At 42.2% G+C, this 20324-nt stretch overlaps 1 protein-coding gene across 2 annotated transcripts in view; it reads left to right on the top strand.

Moving 5' to 3' along the window:
- tmtc3 (transmembrane O-mannosyltransferase targeting cadherins 3) overlaps window positions 1-20324 on the top strand; it is a 72524-nt gene that overhangs the window by 25747 nt on the left and 26453 nt on the right. For both annotated transcript variants that reach the window (XM_042108748.1, XM_042108749.1), the window contains 3 exons: window positions 7196-7368; window positions 10059-10311; window positions 16501-16649. In XM_042108748.1, coding sequence (XP_041964682.1) covers window positions 7196-7368; window positions 10059-10311; window positions 16501-16649 — 575 coding nt within the window. The remainder of the gene's footprint in view (window positions 1-7195; window positions 7369-10058; window positions 10312-16500; window positions 16650-20324) is intronic.

Below are 20324 nucleotides of genomic sequence, written 5' to 3'. Positions count from 1 at the left end.
AGAGGTGGGAAGGTGTGATTTTTTGGGGGCAGGGCCGGATTAACTGGGCACAATTGTCTGATGGCCCCCCTTCCCCCCAGCCAACGTGAATCGGGTGGTTAGTTAATAGGCCTATCGTTAAGATTTTTCCTGCCATCTAAGGCACGAGCGCATCTGTGAGGCCAAGCCTCACCAAGTAGCTCGTTTGTTTACAACTAACATTCCATTTAATTAAACTGCTTTATAGGCTATGCCGAAATAGTTTTCAACATTTTGAATATTAGTGTCGGGTGAATTGAAATGTTCTCAAAGTAGCCTTATGGCTGATAGCTGCTTGGGATCCCCCCCCGTCAAGCAATATAACCATACAAACGCGCTTCCTGCACTCATTGTTTCAAAAGGAGTAATTTTGGCTTTGTCAGAACTGTGGACGGCACGGCACGGTATGCCCAATGAAAATAAATTAACGCAACGCAACACAGACCCCGCTTCTCTCGCGTCAGTCACTGACATGAACGAAACACAGAACCCGCTTCTCTCACGGCAGTCACTGACAGTAACCTAGAATAAATGCATGGGGAAAAACACTTCCCCATGACAAAGACATCGTAAAACACTGAAATTTAATATTTTGTCACTAGCAACATACATCTGTCCTTTGTCAAATGTATTATGTTCCAAGTAGCCTATGCGTAATTCTGCTTAATTAAGTTGAACAAATACATTTGCTTATTTCACAGAAAAATATAAATAGCCAGTCTACAGTGCAGAGTTGGTAAGTTATGGTAGGCCAACTTGCAGTGAACATACAAACAGGGGAAATTATTTCTCTTGCAGCTGAGTAGCCTCAGGTGTGCACGTAGACATAAGGCCGAACATGCAAGCGTCAATGAATCGTGCTCTCACGACAATCGCGCCGTTAAACTTAAATAGGTTAACATCACTCTAAGTTCGCCTTCAAGCAAGGAAAACGATGATTTGAAGACATCTGTTTCGTTGGAAGGGCAAGGGGTAGCAACAGGGTAGCAAGAGAGGGTCATGCAACTTCCAACTGAAGCACTCAAAATTCCTCCGGTGGCCCCTTCAATAAATAACGATCAGTCCCTAGATTGCTGCTGGGCTATGTCTTGGTTCTGTTAACAACTCATTGTCAAACGCATAGCCTATCTCGCGGTTGCATCCATTACAAACAAACATGCAATGTGAACGTCTGGGATTGGGGAGAGCACTAAATGCTCTACTGAATAAGCATGAAGTCAAACCTTTAAATGAAAAACACTCTTTAATAATCCAAAAAAATAAACCGCTAATGAAGTAAACTTGTGACCATCAAAAATCGTTTGTCGCTTGTAACTCCGTGATACCAGGACGTAACAGGAAGGCATTTGGCTGAGCAACGGAGGTTAATATGCTCCATGTTTTGTCCAAATGATGACTGTCTATCATCGTTGCACTCGGAGAAAACCGGAATGTTTCATTCGTCCCCGTTTCAATCGTCCCGGTTGTACCTACTCAAAACGCAGATAGAACCTTATTATTCTAAGGTAGCGAAATAGCGTTCAGCATGATTCATGCCCAATTAAGTGTTCGCCTTTGTAGTTTGGTTTCGTGATAGCCTATGATAAACGGCTTATGGCCAAATATGTGAAAACGTTAAAATACAGTAGGCGATAAACCCGGAAAAAGTTGACAGTGATTTTTTCATAATCACTTTGGAGGGTCATAGAAAAATGTATTGCTGGCGAGGGAGGGTCACGTCTTTTTGGACTAATGCTCCCAAAACTCCTCCGGTAGCCCCTTAAATAAATAACGAACAGTCCCTAATGAAGTAAACTTGTGACCATCAAAAATCGTTTATCGCCTGTAACTCCGTGATAACAGGACGTAACAGGAAGGCATTTGGCTGAGCAACAGAGGTTAATATGCTCTATATTTTGTCCAAATGATGTCTGTCTATCATCGTTGCACTCGGAGAAAACCAGAATGTTTAATTTGTCCTGCGTCTCTACGGCTGCAAACGGGATTCACTCGCAGTTAACCAAATATTTCTTTTATTAGGGCAGGGCAGGCATATTTCTGGCTATTACATTATTTCTAAACCAGTCTGCTAAAGTCTGTAGTGAAGTCTGTGTAGGGTTTTCCAGGCTCCATTTCTTTTTACGAGACACCCTGCTCACTTGAGCCATCTACCGGTTGTTTGGGTTGTTGCAGCGTCTCACTGGAAAAATACAAATTAAAGTCGCGTGATACCGCGTGATCCTACGCGCGGACCGCGAGTGAAGCTGGCCAAGTCGAAGCACTGCCCACTGTATATCTGTGTGCATTCCTACATTACGTCTATTTCTTTGATAACATGATTTGCTACGTAAGGGATAATGGACGACACGGTGGTCTGTTCACAGAAGTTAATGCACGGTCGAGGTTGTAAAACGGCACCGACACGAAGCGGTATATCAATTTAGTAATTTTTTCTGAATTTCGGGAGGTCTTGTTTTGGAGGGTATGTTTTACATTCATCCCTATGGGAAACGGTCGCGGTTACACTTTCAACTTGACAACGACCCTATGGTCTAACAAAGATAACAATGTCTTCCGATTTTAGTTTAATGCAATTTTCTGAATTTGAGAGGCCTCGTTATGAGGCTACATAATGCACCTATTCAGTTCAATGCATTATGCTTATAACGTTACAACACTTTTTTTTGTTACCGTCAGTGAAAGTCAACATTTTCTTTATATCTAGTGATAGTGATCATGTCGTTAGTTCAGATAAGTAGGCTACCGGGCAAACTTAGTCAGAAGATCAGAATATAAAGCATCATGATAGCTAGCTATGGGCTAACTTTCCAGTCCCACCTGTGAGCCACCCCTGTTGTTGCAAACTTAGCTTCTAGCCGCCGCCGATTAGGCTGGTCGTGTCTTCAGCATTCCATAACCACTCATTTCATGTATAGCGCCACCTAGTTAAACACAAAAAAGTAAAAATGAGGTGTTGTAATTGAAGGTATCTGTGACCTAACATAGTCAAAACTGCACGAAATTGGAAGTGTAGGATCATTATGACACCCTCTGTATGCACGCCAAGTTTTGTGGAATTCCGTTCATGGGGGGCCACACAATAAATTAATTTATGTTACTATACGCCAACTGGCCTGTAGGTGGCCGGAGACAGTTTTCTGTGAATATCTCAAGAACCGTAGGGCCTAGGAGGTCCACCTTTTTAATGTATGTTGGTCTTAAGGGGGCATGTCAACCCATCCCATTACCACTTATTTCATGTATAGCGCCACCTAGTTAATTCAAAAGCAAAAAATGTGTTCATCACAATATCTCTGGCTGACAAGGTCAAAACTGCACAAAATTAAAAGTGTAGGATCATTATGACGCCCTCCGAATGCATGCCAAGTTTTGTGTACTTTCGTTCATGGGGGGCCTTACAATAAAATAATTTATGTGTACATTTAGTGATGTACACCAACAAGGATTCCCGGGACACTGAAAGACCGGGGTACACAAAACTTGGTGGACATGTACCCCCACATGGATGGCATGGAACCGTCATTTTTCGTTTTGATCTGTAGCCCCCCCGCTGGACTGGACCCCCCGAAAGGAGGGTAGGGCAGACACAGTTCTCTGTGAATATCTTGAGAACTGTAGGGCCTAGGATGACCATTTTTTCCGTATGTTTGCCTCCAGGGGTCATGTTAACCCATTTCATGTGCGCACATGTGCACAAACAGATACACACACACACACACACACACACACACACACACATTCACAGTAATCATACGTATGACACATACTCACACAGTAGACATATGTACGCTTGCATGCATAGGCACATACGCAGGCACACACACACACACCCACACACACACACACTCACACACATAACATAAACATAACACAAACAATCAAGAATTTCTCAGAATTATGAACAGGCAAGATGGAGGTGGGGTTGTATAAAATGAATTTTACATGTGAAATCTATGAACTAATCATGTTTTGGTACTTGTTGTCTAGCAGATACCAGTGAGAATTGAGTGTGGATAATGCAATTTAGTGAGACAGTTAGAATCATATAGGCCTTTCAGCGTGATTTCTTTTTGTGGAAAAAATGTGCTGGACTGGGCGGCGGTCATATTTTGTACCGCTCTGCGGTACATCTAGTTTTAATAAAGTATCGATTCTAAAAACGTCGGAAATCGTATCGCTTTTTTGCGTGAAGGCATTGTGATACCTTTTTAGTATTGATACACCGTGCAACACTATTATGTACTGTACATGTGTTTACTTTTTACTTTACTTTACTGGCTAACTCCCTCCTCTTTCAGTCTATGCTCCTTGCTCTGGCTCCGTTCATTCTTCTAATTCCTTGTGTTTTCTGGTAGACGCTCCGTTCGTTTCCATGATCTCTCGCGCTGGTTTCAAACTGCGCGCAGCCGATGGGCGTATGAAACGTCATCACGTAGCATTACGGCACAGTGGTCATGGGAAATGTAGGAAGTACTGCCAGGGGGATAGATGCCCAAGAACAGAGCCTTATGTATCATGCATGTAATGCCTCATGCATCACCGGCCAAACTGGCTAGTAAGTAATAAATAAATAAAAAAATAATAATAATAAATTTTAACCCGCATTTGGCGGGTTGGCGGGTGTTAATTTAGAACCCTGCTGATGACCCCTTGGTCTCTGCACGGATCTCTGCACGGATTGCCTCTCAGACATGGATGACCTTCAGCTAACCTCTCGGAAACTGAACTGCTGGTCCTTCCAGCTAAACCTACTATACACCATCACAAAATTGACTCCTGCTCGATAACCAACCAACCCTCTCCGATCATGTTGCCTCGGTCGCCCGGTCGTGCCGTTTCACACTTTACAACATATGAAAAATCAGGCTTTACCAGACTCAATATGCTACCCAACTCCTGGTACAGGCCATAGTGATCTCACGACTACGACATGATTACGATAACGCCCTCCTGACAGGTCTCCCAGCCTGCACAGTGAAACCCCTTCAAATGATCCAGAATGCGGCGGTGCGCCTGGTTTTCAACCAACGCAAAAGGGCACATGTTACCCCATTGCTCACCGAGCTACACTGGCTACCTATAAGCGCCCGTGTCAAATTCTGATCACTAACGCTTGCCTACAAAGTAGTCTCCAGCTCTGCTGTCTATCTATCTATCTATCTACAGTTGAGCTCATACGTTTATGAACCCCTGCTAAAGTTGACGTAATAAAAAATCATCTTTTGGAAATTGATCGTAATGCCTTAAGTAAAAAATGAGGAAATATCCTTAGGCCAGAGTATAGCATTTGACAGATCATATTAGAGTATAGCATTTGACAGAGTATAAGCATATTAGCAGAGAAGTTTTATTTTCAATTGTATCATTTTCAAAAAATTATAATTATTGCAAGTTGCACTACTTTTTGTATTGGTTTTATACAAGATGTTTGTGAAATTTGCACAGTAAAAATCCTGTTTTTTGACTGCAATTGTCTTTGCATTTTGATTCCTCACTTCATTAGAATCATGAGTGGCTCTTCTTTGTAAACAGCATCATTTTTGGGGCCATGCAAACCTGCATTACTACTAGTGTAGAATTATTCTACAATATTCACTCATCATGACAATAAAATAGACCATTCAAAGTCAATCTACTGCAGCAATTCCTCTCTCAACCAGTTGAAAATGGCGTGAACACATGATAATGCATGGGAAAAAAATATATACCGCCCAGCACTAAGGGCACGTCTGGCAGTATGGGGGCGTGCCATCACGACAGTGGTTTCCCTTTGTGATGAAGGTAGCCACAACAATGGACGATGTCCCAACTCGAGGAGCCGTAGGAGACTCGAGGTCCCACTATTCAGGAAAAATTAGAGCAAAAATAATTTGTCCTCTGCTGTGAACAGACACATAAGTTAACTTGTGACATAACAACAGGTTTTATTAAATCATATATCATTTTATCGTTTCATCATATCATTTTATTTTCAAAGACTAGATGTGAGGGTATTTTTGAAGGGAAAAAAAACATTAACATTCACTGATGTCAGATTATCAAAATCATTTGGCGGGACAGATAATATTGTTGGCGGGCCAGTTTTGGCCCGTGGGTCACCTGTTGCCACAGAACCTCAGATAGAACTAAAGACAGATTCAGACTTGACCAAAAAATACACAGCATCGAATTTGCTAAACCCATGCTAAAGTTGACTAAAAAGAGGAATATAAAATAATCTGTTAGAAATTGATCTTAATGCCTTAATTAAAAAAATGATTAAAAATCCAACCCGAACACCAATTTTAGTGAATGAAGAATGTATCGGAAATAAATAAATGTTCTTCCTTAAAATACAGGGGTAAAGTATTCGACCCCTATGTTAAATTCCTATAGAGGCAAGCAGATTTTTTTTATTTTGAAAGGCCACTTATTTTATGGATCCAGGATACTATGCATCCTGATAAAGTTCCCTTGGCCTTTGGAATTATGATATCCTTACATCACCACATACCCTTCACCATACCTAAAGATTGGCATGGTGTGTTGGTGTCTATTAGCTGGTTTGATGTTCATTGAGTTCAATGCAAATCGAACTAGCTAATAGGCTAACTGAAAAATACACCATGCAAATCTCTATGTATGATGAAGGGTATGTGGTGATGTGGGGCTATTTTAAATCCAAAGGCCAAGGGGACTTTATTGATCATTAAGATCAATTTCTAACAGATTATTTTATATTCCTCTTTTTAGTCAACTTTAGCATGGGTTCAAATACTTATTCTCCCCACTGTGTGTGTGTGTACAGTATGTATATGTGTATATATATATATATATATATATATATATATATATATATATATATATATATATATAAATAAAATAGACTGTGAATAAAGATCAGAGGGAAAGTGGATCTATTCTAGTAGACTCCCAGAATAGTTATAAACATTAAACATGTGCATAATAAGTCCACTAAATGACAATCATATTTTGTGAAGTGTTGATTAAAGCAAGGTCACAGTATTCATTTGAAACTATCTGAAGTGCTAGCTCATTTTTGATGTCAGGGGTTTGACTGTAGTACCTTTTCAAATGTTCCACTGTAAAAAAATAAGCAAAAGAAAATATTTTTCTGAAATTGTACAATTCATGTTTTCTTTCATGTTTTCTCTCTCATTTCTTCATTCACTGACAGTTCACCTTGCCTGCCCTGATGGACACTGTTCTGCAGGTACTGCGAGGGAAACATATCTTGCCATATGGCATGCTGCAAACGCTGCTCAAGCTCATTGTTCTCATCATCAGTACCTTGCTGCTGGTAATCATCAGAGTGCAGGTCATTCAGTCGCAGTTGCCAGTTTTCACCAGGTAATATGAGGTGGCTTGCTGTCATGTCTGTCAGTGTGTGTGTGTGTGTTTGTGTGTTAACCGCATATCTGTCGAACCATTTGTCTGTTCGATTTCAAACTTGGCAGGTGTTTTACTACGGGCACAAGTAAGTGCAGTGCCAAGTTTGACGTTGTTTGGATAAGAAATGCAAAAGATAAACGGGTTATCAACGGGTTCTTGTAGTGAGTCATAGAAATCCATAAAAGGCCTCCAAACCTTAACAAAGGCCTGTGCAGACCCTTTGGAGAACAATGGTGTTGTACATTGTTTCCAATTTAAAAGGATCAGGCGCCTTGCAACGAGTGTGGTAAAAGGAATGACCACATAAGCTTTGTTTGGTAGGTCATCACGGGACTCCACAGGAATTAAACCAAAAAGAGCGCAAACAGTGTTAGGGTCAAATCGCGTTGCAAACATTTCACTAAAAGCATTAAAGACATACACCCAAAAGGATGAGAGGTTTGGGCAAAGCCAAAACGTGTATTAAGTCCGCAGGTTGGCCCCTGCATCATGTACATAACGGTTCGATACTGGGATAGATCTTTGGATAAATGTACTCGGTGAACCACTTTCATCTGCATTAAACCATGCAGAGCAGATGTGGATGATGTGTCTATCAAGTCTAAGATAGAGTCCCATTGGTCCTCTGTTAAGACTACCCCTAAATCTGTGTCCCAGGCTCGTTTCAAATGTGCAGTTGTGTCTGGGTTAATGTTACCAATACAATTGGAATTGAGCTCAAGGATACAATATGCTAATGACAATGGTAAAGAGGCCCAACGGGACATGTCTGGTTTACACTTATTTAGCAGACCAGTGAAATTCTTTGTGAAGGTAGTTGAGAGATTGAGAGTGACCTCAATTTTCACCTCAACCTCAAAACAATGTTCTTAAGTTTGAGTAGGAGTGTCTCCCTTTGACAAATCCAGTCTGGTTAGGTGAGAATCTCTGGGACCACATTTTCCAGACGTCTTGCTAAAACTTTGGATAATACTTTGAAGTCCACATTTAACAATGAGATAGGATGATAGGATGAACAGAGCAATGGATCTCTATCCTTTTTTTCTAATAATGAAATAGAGGCCTGTCTCAGGGTCATAGGCAAAATACCAGATGTGCGTGCCTCACTAAACATGGCTTGGAGAACTGGAATGAAATTGTGGAGAAAACTTCTTATAAAATTCAGTTATGAATCCGTCAGGCCCGGGAGATTTACCATTTTGCATCGATTGTATGGCTGCAATTATCTCAGAGGTTGAAATGTCGGCACATAGGATGTTATTTTGCTCCTTAGACACAGCAGGAATAGTAAGGCCTTCAAAGAAAGCCTCGTTACTGTCGGTATTGCATTCAGATGTGTAAAGGTCAGAGTAAAAATCCGGAAAAGCTTTGTTTATGTCATCATGATCTGTCAAGATCTGTCCTGTATTTGACTGAATCTTTGTAATAGAGCGGGAGGTCGCATCTTGTCTAGCTTGTCGTGCCAGCAGTCTACTCGCCCTGTCCCCAAATTCATAAACGTTATGCCTTGATTTCAAAAGAAGACGTGTAGCCTCATCAATGGATAAAAGGTTAAATTCAGATTGTAGCCTTAAATGCTCCTTGTAAAGTTCTGGGTTTGGGGACTGGGTGTATTTTGAGTCGATGTTAAGTATTTGTTGGGAAATATCAGAACTATTGCTTAAATGAGGAATAGTGGAAAATAATTTCTAAAAGAAATTACTGTCATCAGAGTTGGGAGAGTATATATTGACTAAAATCACAGGATTGGCAAAGACTTGTCCAACTACAATGATGTATCGTTCATTAGGATCACTAATTATTTCATCACGATTAACGTGTTAAAGCTGACACCCCTAATCACAAGCTAATAATACTTTGTTAGAATATCTAAAATTAGGGGTGCACCGATCCGATATTAAGAGCGAATATCGGCCCCGATATTGACAAAATAGCTGGATCGGAGATTGGAAAAATAAGCAGACACAGACACAGACACAGACACAGACACAGACACAGACAAGTTCATATTTGAGATTCCAGTTTTAAATTCCAGGCGTCTTTACTGCTCTGAACATGACCTACTAGGCAAAGCACATTAAAATAATATATTGTATAATGTATGGTATCGACAATTCAGAAAGATAAACAGCTTGCAATCATATATAAGTATAAGTATATATATTCTTTTGATCCCGTGAGGGAAATTTGGTCTCTGCATTTATCCCACTCCGTGAATCGTTGAAACACACTCAGCACACAGTGATCACACAGTGAGGTGAAGCACACACTAATCCCGGTGCAGTGAGCTGCCTGCAACAACAGCGGCACTCGGGGAGCAGTGAGGGGTTAGGTGCCTTGCTCAAGGGCACTTCAGCCGTGCCTACTGGTCGGGGTTCGAACCGGCAACCCTCCGGTTACAAGTCCGAAGCGCTAACCAGCAGGCCACGGCTGCCCCAATATAATGCGTTTTTGTGCATGATATCTTTTTGTAATATTTTTCTTCTGACAGAAAAGTTCAACTGTAGGACAAGTAGAAACAATTATGTATATTGTTGCTGACTGATGAATTTGTTATATTGTGGAAGCATTTTGGGCATATCGCTGAACCCATACAGCACCATTTTATGATCCCTAAAAAATGTAAGAAAAACTGTTTTCCTCTTCAGGTTTGATAATCCAGCAGCGGTCAGCCCTACACCAACCAGACAGCTGACGTTCAACTATCTTCTACCAGTCAATGCGTGGCTCTTACTAAATCCATCTGAGCTCTGTTGTGATTGGACCATGGGTACCATTCCATTGGTTGAGACACTGTTGGACACCCGTAACCTTGCAACCGCAGCCTTCTATTCTCTTGTTGGGGTTCTAGCCTGTCAGAGTCTCCGAGATGCACACAGCTCAGGAAAAACAGTTATAATGGTGAGATTACACCTTGGTATTGTTGGATGTGTACATGATGAGGCTGCAACTAATATTCATCTTAAGGCGAGACACTACATGTGAATAGGGTAACATTTTTAACTAGCAGATATCACTATGAAACTTCCCCAGTTGATTATTTACATTAATATGAGAAAAAAAATGTATTACAAATTTTCTGTAATTTAATGTTTACATATGCAAATTAGGCATTATCTAATTAAATATGCGCTCATTTGCGTACATGGGCTCCCTGGGTTTTAATCAACATCAACTTTGTTTATTTCCTGTCGCAGTTTGATGATGCTGCAGCCTCGAAGGCTTTCAAACTACCGTACTCACTCCACCAGTGAAATACGTGACTGAAAGGCGCTTTGTCATTGGCTGAGGATGAAGCCCTGAACTTTGTGAAAGAAGAAGCGTTTGTGATGCAGTCGACTCATAAAATTAAATGAGAATCGAAGTCATTTAAAAATTAAATCGCGCAAAGGGATGAATCGAGATCGCGATTTTATAACGATATATCGCGCAGGCCTAGACAAGACTAGAGGAAATATGTTCGTCAACAACCTTTTTTTCCATGACTAAGACGAGACGATGACGAGACTGCACTAATGTCCTAAAACACTGACTAAGACTCTCTTAAGATGCATTATTGAAAAAAGACGAGACTAAAATGTTTTGCATGAAACAAAAACGAAGATAAAATCTCTCGTCTACAAAATGAGAAGACAGAATATTGAATATCTAGCTGTTACATTTTCAAAATATTCTGAATGAGTTCATGCGCAGCAGCTTTCCTGTAGGTTAGTCTATGTGCTGTTGCTGCAACCCTGTGGTAACCCCAAGTTAGCTAAGATGAAAAGTTTGGGGAATGTGTTGCGTTTGGGCGCATATCGCCATCTAGCGTGGCGGAGTAAAACATTAATACTTGGGTCTACGACAGCGTTTCTTTGTCTTCAGACAAAGGACCACTTAACTATTAAAAAAGAAACGCACGGACCACCTAGCTAAAAAAAAAAATTAGAAATTAGACCTACTTTAACTGTATATTAACCTACACAATAGGCCTACTCACTGAACCACCTTGCTTATTAGGCGGGTCAATATATGGAAAAAAAAACACCTAACCTCAAAAAAATTGATACAAAAGGTTTTTCAACTGATTATGATACCTTTAGATGTACTTAATAACATATTAAAAATAGGGGGTCATTTTCAAGATGGCGTCCAAGATGGCCACCAGAAGCTAATTTGGGATATCTGAAGCATTAATCAGCCTAGGTGTTTTTCATGTTTAATCATATTTAGAGGTCACTGATTCATATACGTCACACTAAAGTATCAGATCATCATTTTCAAAGACTTGTCATTTTCAAGATGGCCACCAGAGGCTAAGTTTGGCTATATCAGAAGCATTATTCAGCCTAGGAAAGTGTTTTTCATGTTTTATCAGATTAAGAGGTCACTGATGACTGATAACATCTCCACCTTTTTTAGTGTTCTTATAGTAGGACCTGAGGATGCATGATGTTTTCTCTCTCAGTGTCACCATGCCTTCAAAACCTTTCCCTTCTGTGAAACATATGTCATTCCAGTACCGCTCCCTCAGTTTAGCTTTCAGATACTGATTACCGAATGGAATGGAATCAACCTCAATCAAATACTCTTTCATGTTAGATCCAAGTACAGAGACAGTCAACTGTTCTTAATTGTGTGCATTTCTGCAAGACACTCCGCTGTTCGTCTAGAAGATATGGATTACCTTGCACTGCTGCCTGTGGAACGTGTCAAAATGAACAATGTGACAATCCACACAAGTTCCTTTCAGAGGAGTCGGAGGATGATGAATAATCATATAATAATAATTTCTGATCTACTTATGCATATAGTTTAAGATTCAGTTTAATTAGCTCCCCCCTAATGATAGATGCCAACAATTTTTGATCTACACAAATATACAATGCATGCCTATACAGTACATGGGTCATGGTTCATTAAAGTCATAAAACAGCCACTTACTCGCAAACTCTACTCTACATATTGTAAAAGCATATACCCTGTACATGAAATATAACATTAATCAACAAAATAACATTTCCATCTTCCTCCACGCCAAGCATAATACGTACTCTATTCTGTATAGGCAAATATAGTGTAAAGCCGATACATTTTGGCATATACAGTCCAGGGAAAACAAACGAAACACCCTAAAATATATATTTTCTGAAAGCATATAATCTGTAGATAAGATATAGCACCATTTAAAACATGTCCCATCTTCCTCCATGCCATGAACAATGCATTGCCCTCTATTCTGTATAGGCAAATCTAGTGTAAAGGGGATACATTTTAGCCTATATTGTCCAGGCAAAACAGAATAAACACCCCTAACCAGGCCAGGTGCCATGTCTGCCAAAAAATCAATTCATACTCCACATTCCATAAAAGATGGGGCAGTATACCTCCAGAAAGTGAGTTGGTCTACCCTAGAGTAACAACCGAGACACGTGTATTGCAGTTTAGCTGGCGGTTATGTTGCCCGCATACCGCCTCCCATGGCCGAAACTGGTATTATGACACCTGTCGGGCTGTGGCTAGTAATTTAGCATGCTAATTCAGGTTGAGATCTCTGCAGCACTATACCTTGTCATTTTTTTAATGACACCATCGCCCTTATTTCTTTTCATTCTTTTGATGTGTGTAGCTCATTTTTTTGGATATTTTAACCTCAATTCTTACACATGGCACCTTTTAAACATCCTAAACTATATATTTTCTGAAAGCATTTAACCTGCAGATGAGATATAACACCAGTTAAGACATGTCCCATCTTCCTCCATGCCATGAACAATGCATTGCCCTCTATTCTGTATAGGCGAATCTAGTGTAAATGGGATACATTTTAGCCTATATTTTCCAGGCAAAACAGAATAAACACCCCTAACCAGGCTTGGAATTTCACCATTGTAGGGGCAAGGCCACTTGGCCTTCAGTTGGGCATATTTGGTGGGGGGCGCAAAGGCCACATGTCAGGGCACCAAGGCCAAAGTTAACTATACAGTAGTATGCTATAAAAATTATCAAAGTTGTATTCACTGCAGTAGACCTGCATCACTGTATGAAACATTACAAAAACATAAAACATGACATATTACATATAACTGTAAATCATTTGATCATCTAATATTTTCAGATATCTAGGCTATATTTAACATTTATTTTGTATTTGGCCTGTTATGAAATCATGTATTGAACAATTTAAGCACAGCTCAGCTTTAAGAAACTCAAATAGCCTAGATACATGCTTAGCATTTTGTGATCATTAAGGCTACTTTCACAAACTCTTATTGTCAGCTGTCCTCTGATTTACCGATATCTAGGCGACATTTGTAATATTTATTTTGTATTTGGCCCGTTATGAAATGATGTGGAACAATTTAAACCCAATTTAAATCCCAAATTTGGAGACATCCATGTATGTTGAAATTTACTGCAAATTCAAAACGGGATTAGTCTGGAACGGCTAACTGTACAGGGGACTGTTTTACCTGTTTTACCTTTCTGTTCGGTAAGGTCTGCTGTTTATTCTGATATATGGTTTGTCATATGTTAAACGAAGGGTTCGTGAAGTATTCCACCGAGATGAATGGGTAGGGAGATGGACGCAAAACCTTCAGTAGAATTTATGATTAAATTGAATTATATTTACTTTTCTCGCGAACCGTTCACCACAGCAATTAGCGGCTAACATCGTTTAAAAGCTGAGAAAAAGCTCGTTCATGTGATACTTGTGATGTCTGTGTGATGAGTAGGCTACTTCGCGAGTAGTTCAACTGAGAAGAATGGGTTAATTTGGACGCACTTTCTTTCTTGCGCTGTCACTTTCTCCACTGCGTAATTTGCGCTGTGAATGCTAAGATTATTGACAGGCCATAGGCTAAATATATATCGCTATTAGTAGGACGCAAAGCAGAACATTTAAAGAAGGGGGCACCAAGGCCACCGTGGCCTGTAAACCTCTGATTTTCAAAGGGGCGTCACGGCCAACGCAAGGGGCTACGACGGCCATGGCCGTCGTGGCCGCCGTGAAATACCTACCCTGCATATAACCTCTAGATGAGATATAACATCAGTTAAGACATGTCTTATCTTCCTCCATGCCATGGAGATGGCTAATAATCCTGTATTGCATTTGCTCTGTATTAAAACGCATTGATTTTAATTCATGGCTGAAAAAGGTAGAGCATTGAAACATTTTAAATTTTAACATTTAAAATCCTATTCTTGTTTAATTTGACCATCATTTGATATCAATTTCACCCCTGTAGGCTGAATAGTAATTGAGATATAGCCATTCTAACCTGTTGACAGCCATTTTGGCGGCCATTTTGAAAATGACCCCTTTCCCAAGGTCAGATTTTACTAGATTTTTAGTATGTTATTTAGCATGTCCAACAGTACCAGAATCCATAAAGAAACCTTTTGTATCAATTTTTTTGACGTTGAACCCTATATTGACCCGCCTATATTGTCTTTGCACTTTACTTATTGTGTCAGAGGATTCATATGATTTAAACTGGCATATCTTACAAAGACAGTGTTGCAGAACTGTTTGAATTTACATACAAGTTGGTTCAATATTGCAAACAACTCATTTATATTATAACATGTAAAAAAAGACTAAGATGTTCTGACTAAAACTTGACTAAAATACCTTTAGTTTTCTTTTGACTAAAACTAGGCTAAAATAACAAGACTTTTAGTCGACTGAAACTTGACTAACAAAAATGATATTTGAATGACTAAATATGACACAGACTAAAAAGGACATTTCTCTCTGACTCATTTCTCTCTCTCTGGTGCATCCTATTTCTATCAATGGTCCTTGAGATGCTTCTACAACTTGACACCTGTGTCTAAATTAAATAAATTGTGTCTTGACCACCTGTGCCTAAATTAATTCATTGGCCATTATTAGGACAGGCAGACATCTCTTTGTATACGGTCTCAAAGTTGATGGTGTATGTCAGAGTGAAAACCAAGCCAAAAGATCGAGACAATTGTCCGTAGACCTGCGAGACAGGGTTGTGTGAAGACAAAGATCTGTGGAAGGATTCAAAAAAATTCTGCAGCATTGAAAGTGCCCAAAAGCACGGTAGCCTCCATTATTCTCAACTGGAAAAGTTTGGAACAACTAACAGTCTTCCTAGATCTGGCCACTCAGCCAAACTGAGTAATCCGGAACGAAGGGCCTTGGTCAGACAGGTAACCAAGGACCCAGTGGTCACTATGAATGAGATCCAGAATTCCTTTGAGAGGATGAGAGAAGCGTAAAGAAGGACAAACATCATGGGGACTTGGGTTTGAGTCCGAACCGGGTCATTTCTCGATCCCACCCCATCCCTCTCTCCCACTCGTTTCCTCTCAGCCCCTTCAATGTCCTGTTGGTAAAAAAATTGAATGACCTCTGTGTATGACTTGACTTGACTTGCATCAAAAACAACAGTAAAACCGAACTGGACACTACATGACACTATATGCTTGTATTAGAACTTATTACTCTTAACAACCATTGTTGCTTGTGAGCAACACAATTTTTAGCGACCTCACTGCAAGTTTGTTTTTCTATATATACTTACTTTTAATGAATAAATATTATCTTCAACTAATCAATAACCAATATTTTCACAGAAATGTGTCAGGAAGTTGCTCTAAATTGTGAATTCAAAATTTCATTATTCTTACCCACATTATGGTCCCTTCCACTTCGGTGCTAGCAGCCACTCTGAAATGTGTCTCGATGACATAATGAAGGACTTAGGTGCCCCCCACATGATTTAAAAAGAACTACATATGTTGCTGATTAGAAACACTAGTTTACTTAGCGGAAAAAAAGGGAAGTGTGGGGGGCATGTGAATTCTGTGTTGCTCCTGAGCAACAATGGCTTCTAGATTTGAAAGAACAATTTGGAATAGCACCTATTGAAACTTGGAAGGGACATTATTCTAACTTGTGGCAGAGGTTTTGCTGGAACTACGACACCGTATCTGTCTGCACAGTATAGGCAATATCCTTTTCACCCGCCAAGCAGATATTATTGGGTAACCAGCCCACATTTTTAAAAATGGTTTCACCATGCTGACATTAAAGTATCTTGATTCTATTCCCTTCTTCTTTCCTTTCAGGCCCTGTCTTTAACAATCCTTCCTTTCATCCCGGCATCCAACTTGTTTTTTCCTGTTGGGTTTGTGGTGGCAGAGAGAGTGCTTTATGTACCCAGCATGGGGTTTTGTATATTAATTGCACATGGATTCAAAGCTGTTTCAAGAAAAGGGCAAGTCTATTCAAAACAAAATTGAATTACTTTTGACCTGTTTTGTATAATTGTTATGTATATGTATGTATATAGCCCGGGCTTTTATTTTCCCAAATCGCACAACTGTACCGGCTAGTATTTGAGACAGGCATTTATATGAGACAGGCCTTTAATTCCCTTCACACAAAACTTTTCCTCTGCAAAGATGGGAAATATTATCGAATTAGTAATTTCAAACACACTGAATGCCTACCCATAGTACTAGGCTATCCGATGATAGTTACAGGGCTACAGACTAACTTTTTGCATTGGTTGTACTTTTTTTATTTTGGTGCACCAGCATAAAATTTAGGTGCACCCAAATTTTTCATGGCGTCACCTTTAACCCTTAGAACCCGATTGACGCAAAGTGCGTCAAAAAACACACCCTTTCTTCTCTGTTACATTGCTCCGCGACTGTTCATCGCAACGAGATAAAACCTTTATTGCATGACAGAGAAGAAGTGGGGCTTTCCAAAGAGACTACGCACTTGTCTGTACGATCAAGTATGAAAATTAAAAAAAAATCATGAAATTAAATCAAATTGCATCATATTTACAGTCTATACTTATCTGCGTTCACCTGCGCACCCATTACTCTCGTTTGAATTACTCGCGAACCCGTGATCGCATAGATATGGCAAGCATATCAGATGAAAGAGGAGAAACGGCTATCCATTGGTACCATGGATATCGATCTTTCTGGCTTATAAAAACAGACGAAGTGACTGCAAAATATTAACGTCATGTACACAAACCAACGCTGCACACCCATTACTCTCGGAGTAATTACTCGCGGACCCGTGATCGGATATATATGCCACGCATGTTAGATGAAAGAGGAGACACAGAGCTATCATTTGATACCAAATACATCCTTCATGATGTTTTATAAACAAAGTTCGGGTGGAGCCTTCGGGATGATTGACAGCAATTAACTCACCCACTGCCGCCGCAGGGTAGGCCTATTTAAGCCGACCTCCTTTTCCATACGTCACACGCTCCGACGTTCGCGAAATCATTCAGTCTGCGTATCGTTCGCATTGACAAGACAGCTCTCATGGAACTGGAAATCCACCCAGCGCCAGCAAGGCGTTGACCCTACCCACTGGACAGTGGCTCGCATCCGCAGCACTCTCCATTCCCGCGGCATCGCGTTCCGTATGTCGGATAGGAAGTTCCATCTCCTCCGCCTTCTAACGCAGTCGGATAACCCGGTCTTTTCGCCCTCCCGCTCCCTCACTTCGTTTTCCTCCCCAGACCAGGAAGCAAGCTGCTCCTTCTGGCATCCCGACGCGGTTCCTTCCGCCGGCCATTCAGCCGGACGAAGCACACACCACCAGCCACCTCGCAAACCGGGCACGCCGACAGCACTTTCCGGCACCACACGCTTCAGAGCGTATCATTCCGCTGTTTCAGCCACAGCCACAGCCACTGCCACGTCAGCGGCTCAGGCCCATTCCCGCCGCATCTCCGCCGTATTTCCGGGTCCAGCCCCACTTTTCCAGACGGCCCCGGTAGCGACAGCGTCGCTACTCTCCCCCACTCCTTCTTTCCCTCCCCCATCCACCTCCCCTAGCCAGGACTCGGTCCAGGCCTGCCCCACCTCCAGTCGTTCCGACGACTGCTCCCTCCCTCCCCCCTCTCCCCCCTCCCCTTTCCATTCCGGGAGCCACGTCTGTACAGCACGCCTCAACTCACGAAGCGTCAGCTCGAAGAGTCACCTCACTAGCTCCCCATCTCTCTTAGGAGTTAGCGAGCACCTGGTCTCAGTCGGCGCCGATAGCGACAGCGTCGCTACTCCCCCCTAACCCTCTTTCCTTCCCCGTCCCACTTCCCGCGACCCTGTCCCAGGTTGCTCCCCTTCCGGTCGCGTCAGCGACCGCTCCCTCCCTCCCCCCTTTTCTCCCTTCCCATCTCTTCCCCGGCTCCGCGCTAGACCAGCCCGCAGCAGCGGGTCATCAGCACTCCGCGAGTGCTTCGGACCACGACGTACCGTTCCGGCAGCAAAACTATTCTTTAGCCACAGCACAGGCCCTGCCACCGCCTCCTCACGCTGCAGCATTCGAACCACCACCCGTCACAGCGTCCACCAGGAACCTCATCTTGTCAGGTGCAGACGTAGACCTTTCTACCATTCTTCCCTCCCTTCCTATTCCCTCTCATAACCGGGATCTAGTTTGCGGCGAACTGGTTTTTCTCTAAAAAATTCTGGCCCAGCATCAAAAACCCTGTCATTTCCCGAGTTCACCGTAGCTTTTACCAACTACACAGAAGTCGTCTGTTTCGTGTTCTCCAGTCGACGCAAATGACTAAGCTAAATGACTACCTGGCCATCATCGCCGGCCTAGCCGTATCCTACGGTGGAGCTCATTTTCATACGTAGGCTACCACCGGCTGTTTTCAGCAAAATGCGCTGCCAGAGTCGGCCTCTGGAACTAAAACCCCTACTGGGGCGCGCTCGATATGGAGCTCCATAACCGCGTTTTCCTAGGACTTAAGCCATCTTGTCCCCTCTGCAATAGCCCCAGTCACGGCGCGGTCGAGTGTCCACTAGTCAACTCATTCCCCAGGGCCGCCCTTTCATCTCGCATCTCCTAAACTGCGCTCAGCAACCCCATCTCTCGAAGACGTCGTATCTCTAGATGCCCAGTGTCTGGCCGATATCAAACTCTGGAGGATGTTTTAGACGAATGGAATGGTCTGTGCACGTTCTACGACGACTGCCAATCATCTCCAGAAGAGCTCCAGTTGTACACCGACGCAGCCCCCTCAACAGGCTTCGGAGGCTTTTTCAAAGGGCGCTGGTTTGCATCCCCGTGGCCACTAGAGTTCAGAGAGCTAACAACTGGAAACGAATCGTCAGCCGTGTTCGAACTCTACCCCGTAGCCATCACGGCCCTACCTGGGGGAATGAGTGGACCTCCAAGAGTGTGATAATCCACAGCGACAACGAAGCCGTAGTGCACGTCATTAATAACTCGAGCTCAAAATCGCCTGCGCTTTCCCCTCTTATTAGGCGTCTAATCTGGATAGCAGCCAGCTACCAGCTTATTATAAGAGCCGCGCACGTCCCCGGTTGCCACAATGGAATTGCCGACTCTCTCTCTCGTCTTAAATTCCAGAGATTCAGAAGCTCGGCTCCAGAGGCGGACCCGTACCCTACTCCACTCCCCAGCTTTTCGGAGACCATCTTCCCATAAACCACCCCCTCAGCTATCTTCAGCCCATCACGGCCGACCTAGCCCTTCAAGCCCTCGCACCCAGGACCATGCAGTCCTACTGGACTGCTTGGTCGTGCTTCAAACAGTTCCACGCAAAGCACTCACTACCATTTCCCAGTTTCGATGCAGTCACCATATCATCATTTATCACCTACGCCCACACTTCACTCGGGATCAAAGTTTCTTCCATTAGAGTCTACCTAGCTGGCATTCATTTCTTCTACAAACGCCCCCACGGCTCCGAATGCCCCTTCTCCGACACCAGGATAGGCTTGTTAATTAAAGGTATCCCTAGGCAACATCCAGTCCCCCAAGACTCCCGCCTTCCCATTACCTCAAGCATTCTCGCCACCCGCCTCGCTACCCTTCGCAAAGGGTCATGTCACCGCATTCCGATTCCACCATCTCCGTTATGTTTCTACTGGCCTTT

Source organism: Alosa sapidissima, chromosome 11 (assembly GCF_018492685.1).
Source record: "Alosa sapidissima isolate fAloSap1 chromosome 11, fAloSap1.pri, whole genome shotgun sequence".
NCBI lineage: Eukaryota > Metazoa > Chordata > Actinopteri > Clupeiformes > Clupeidae > Alosa > Alosa sapidissima.
Note: the sequence above shows the minus strand (reverse complement) of the source record. Positions and strands in the feature narration are given on the sequence as shown.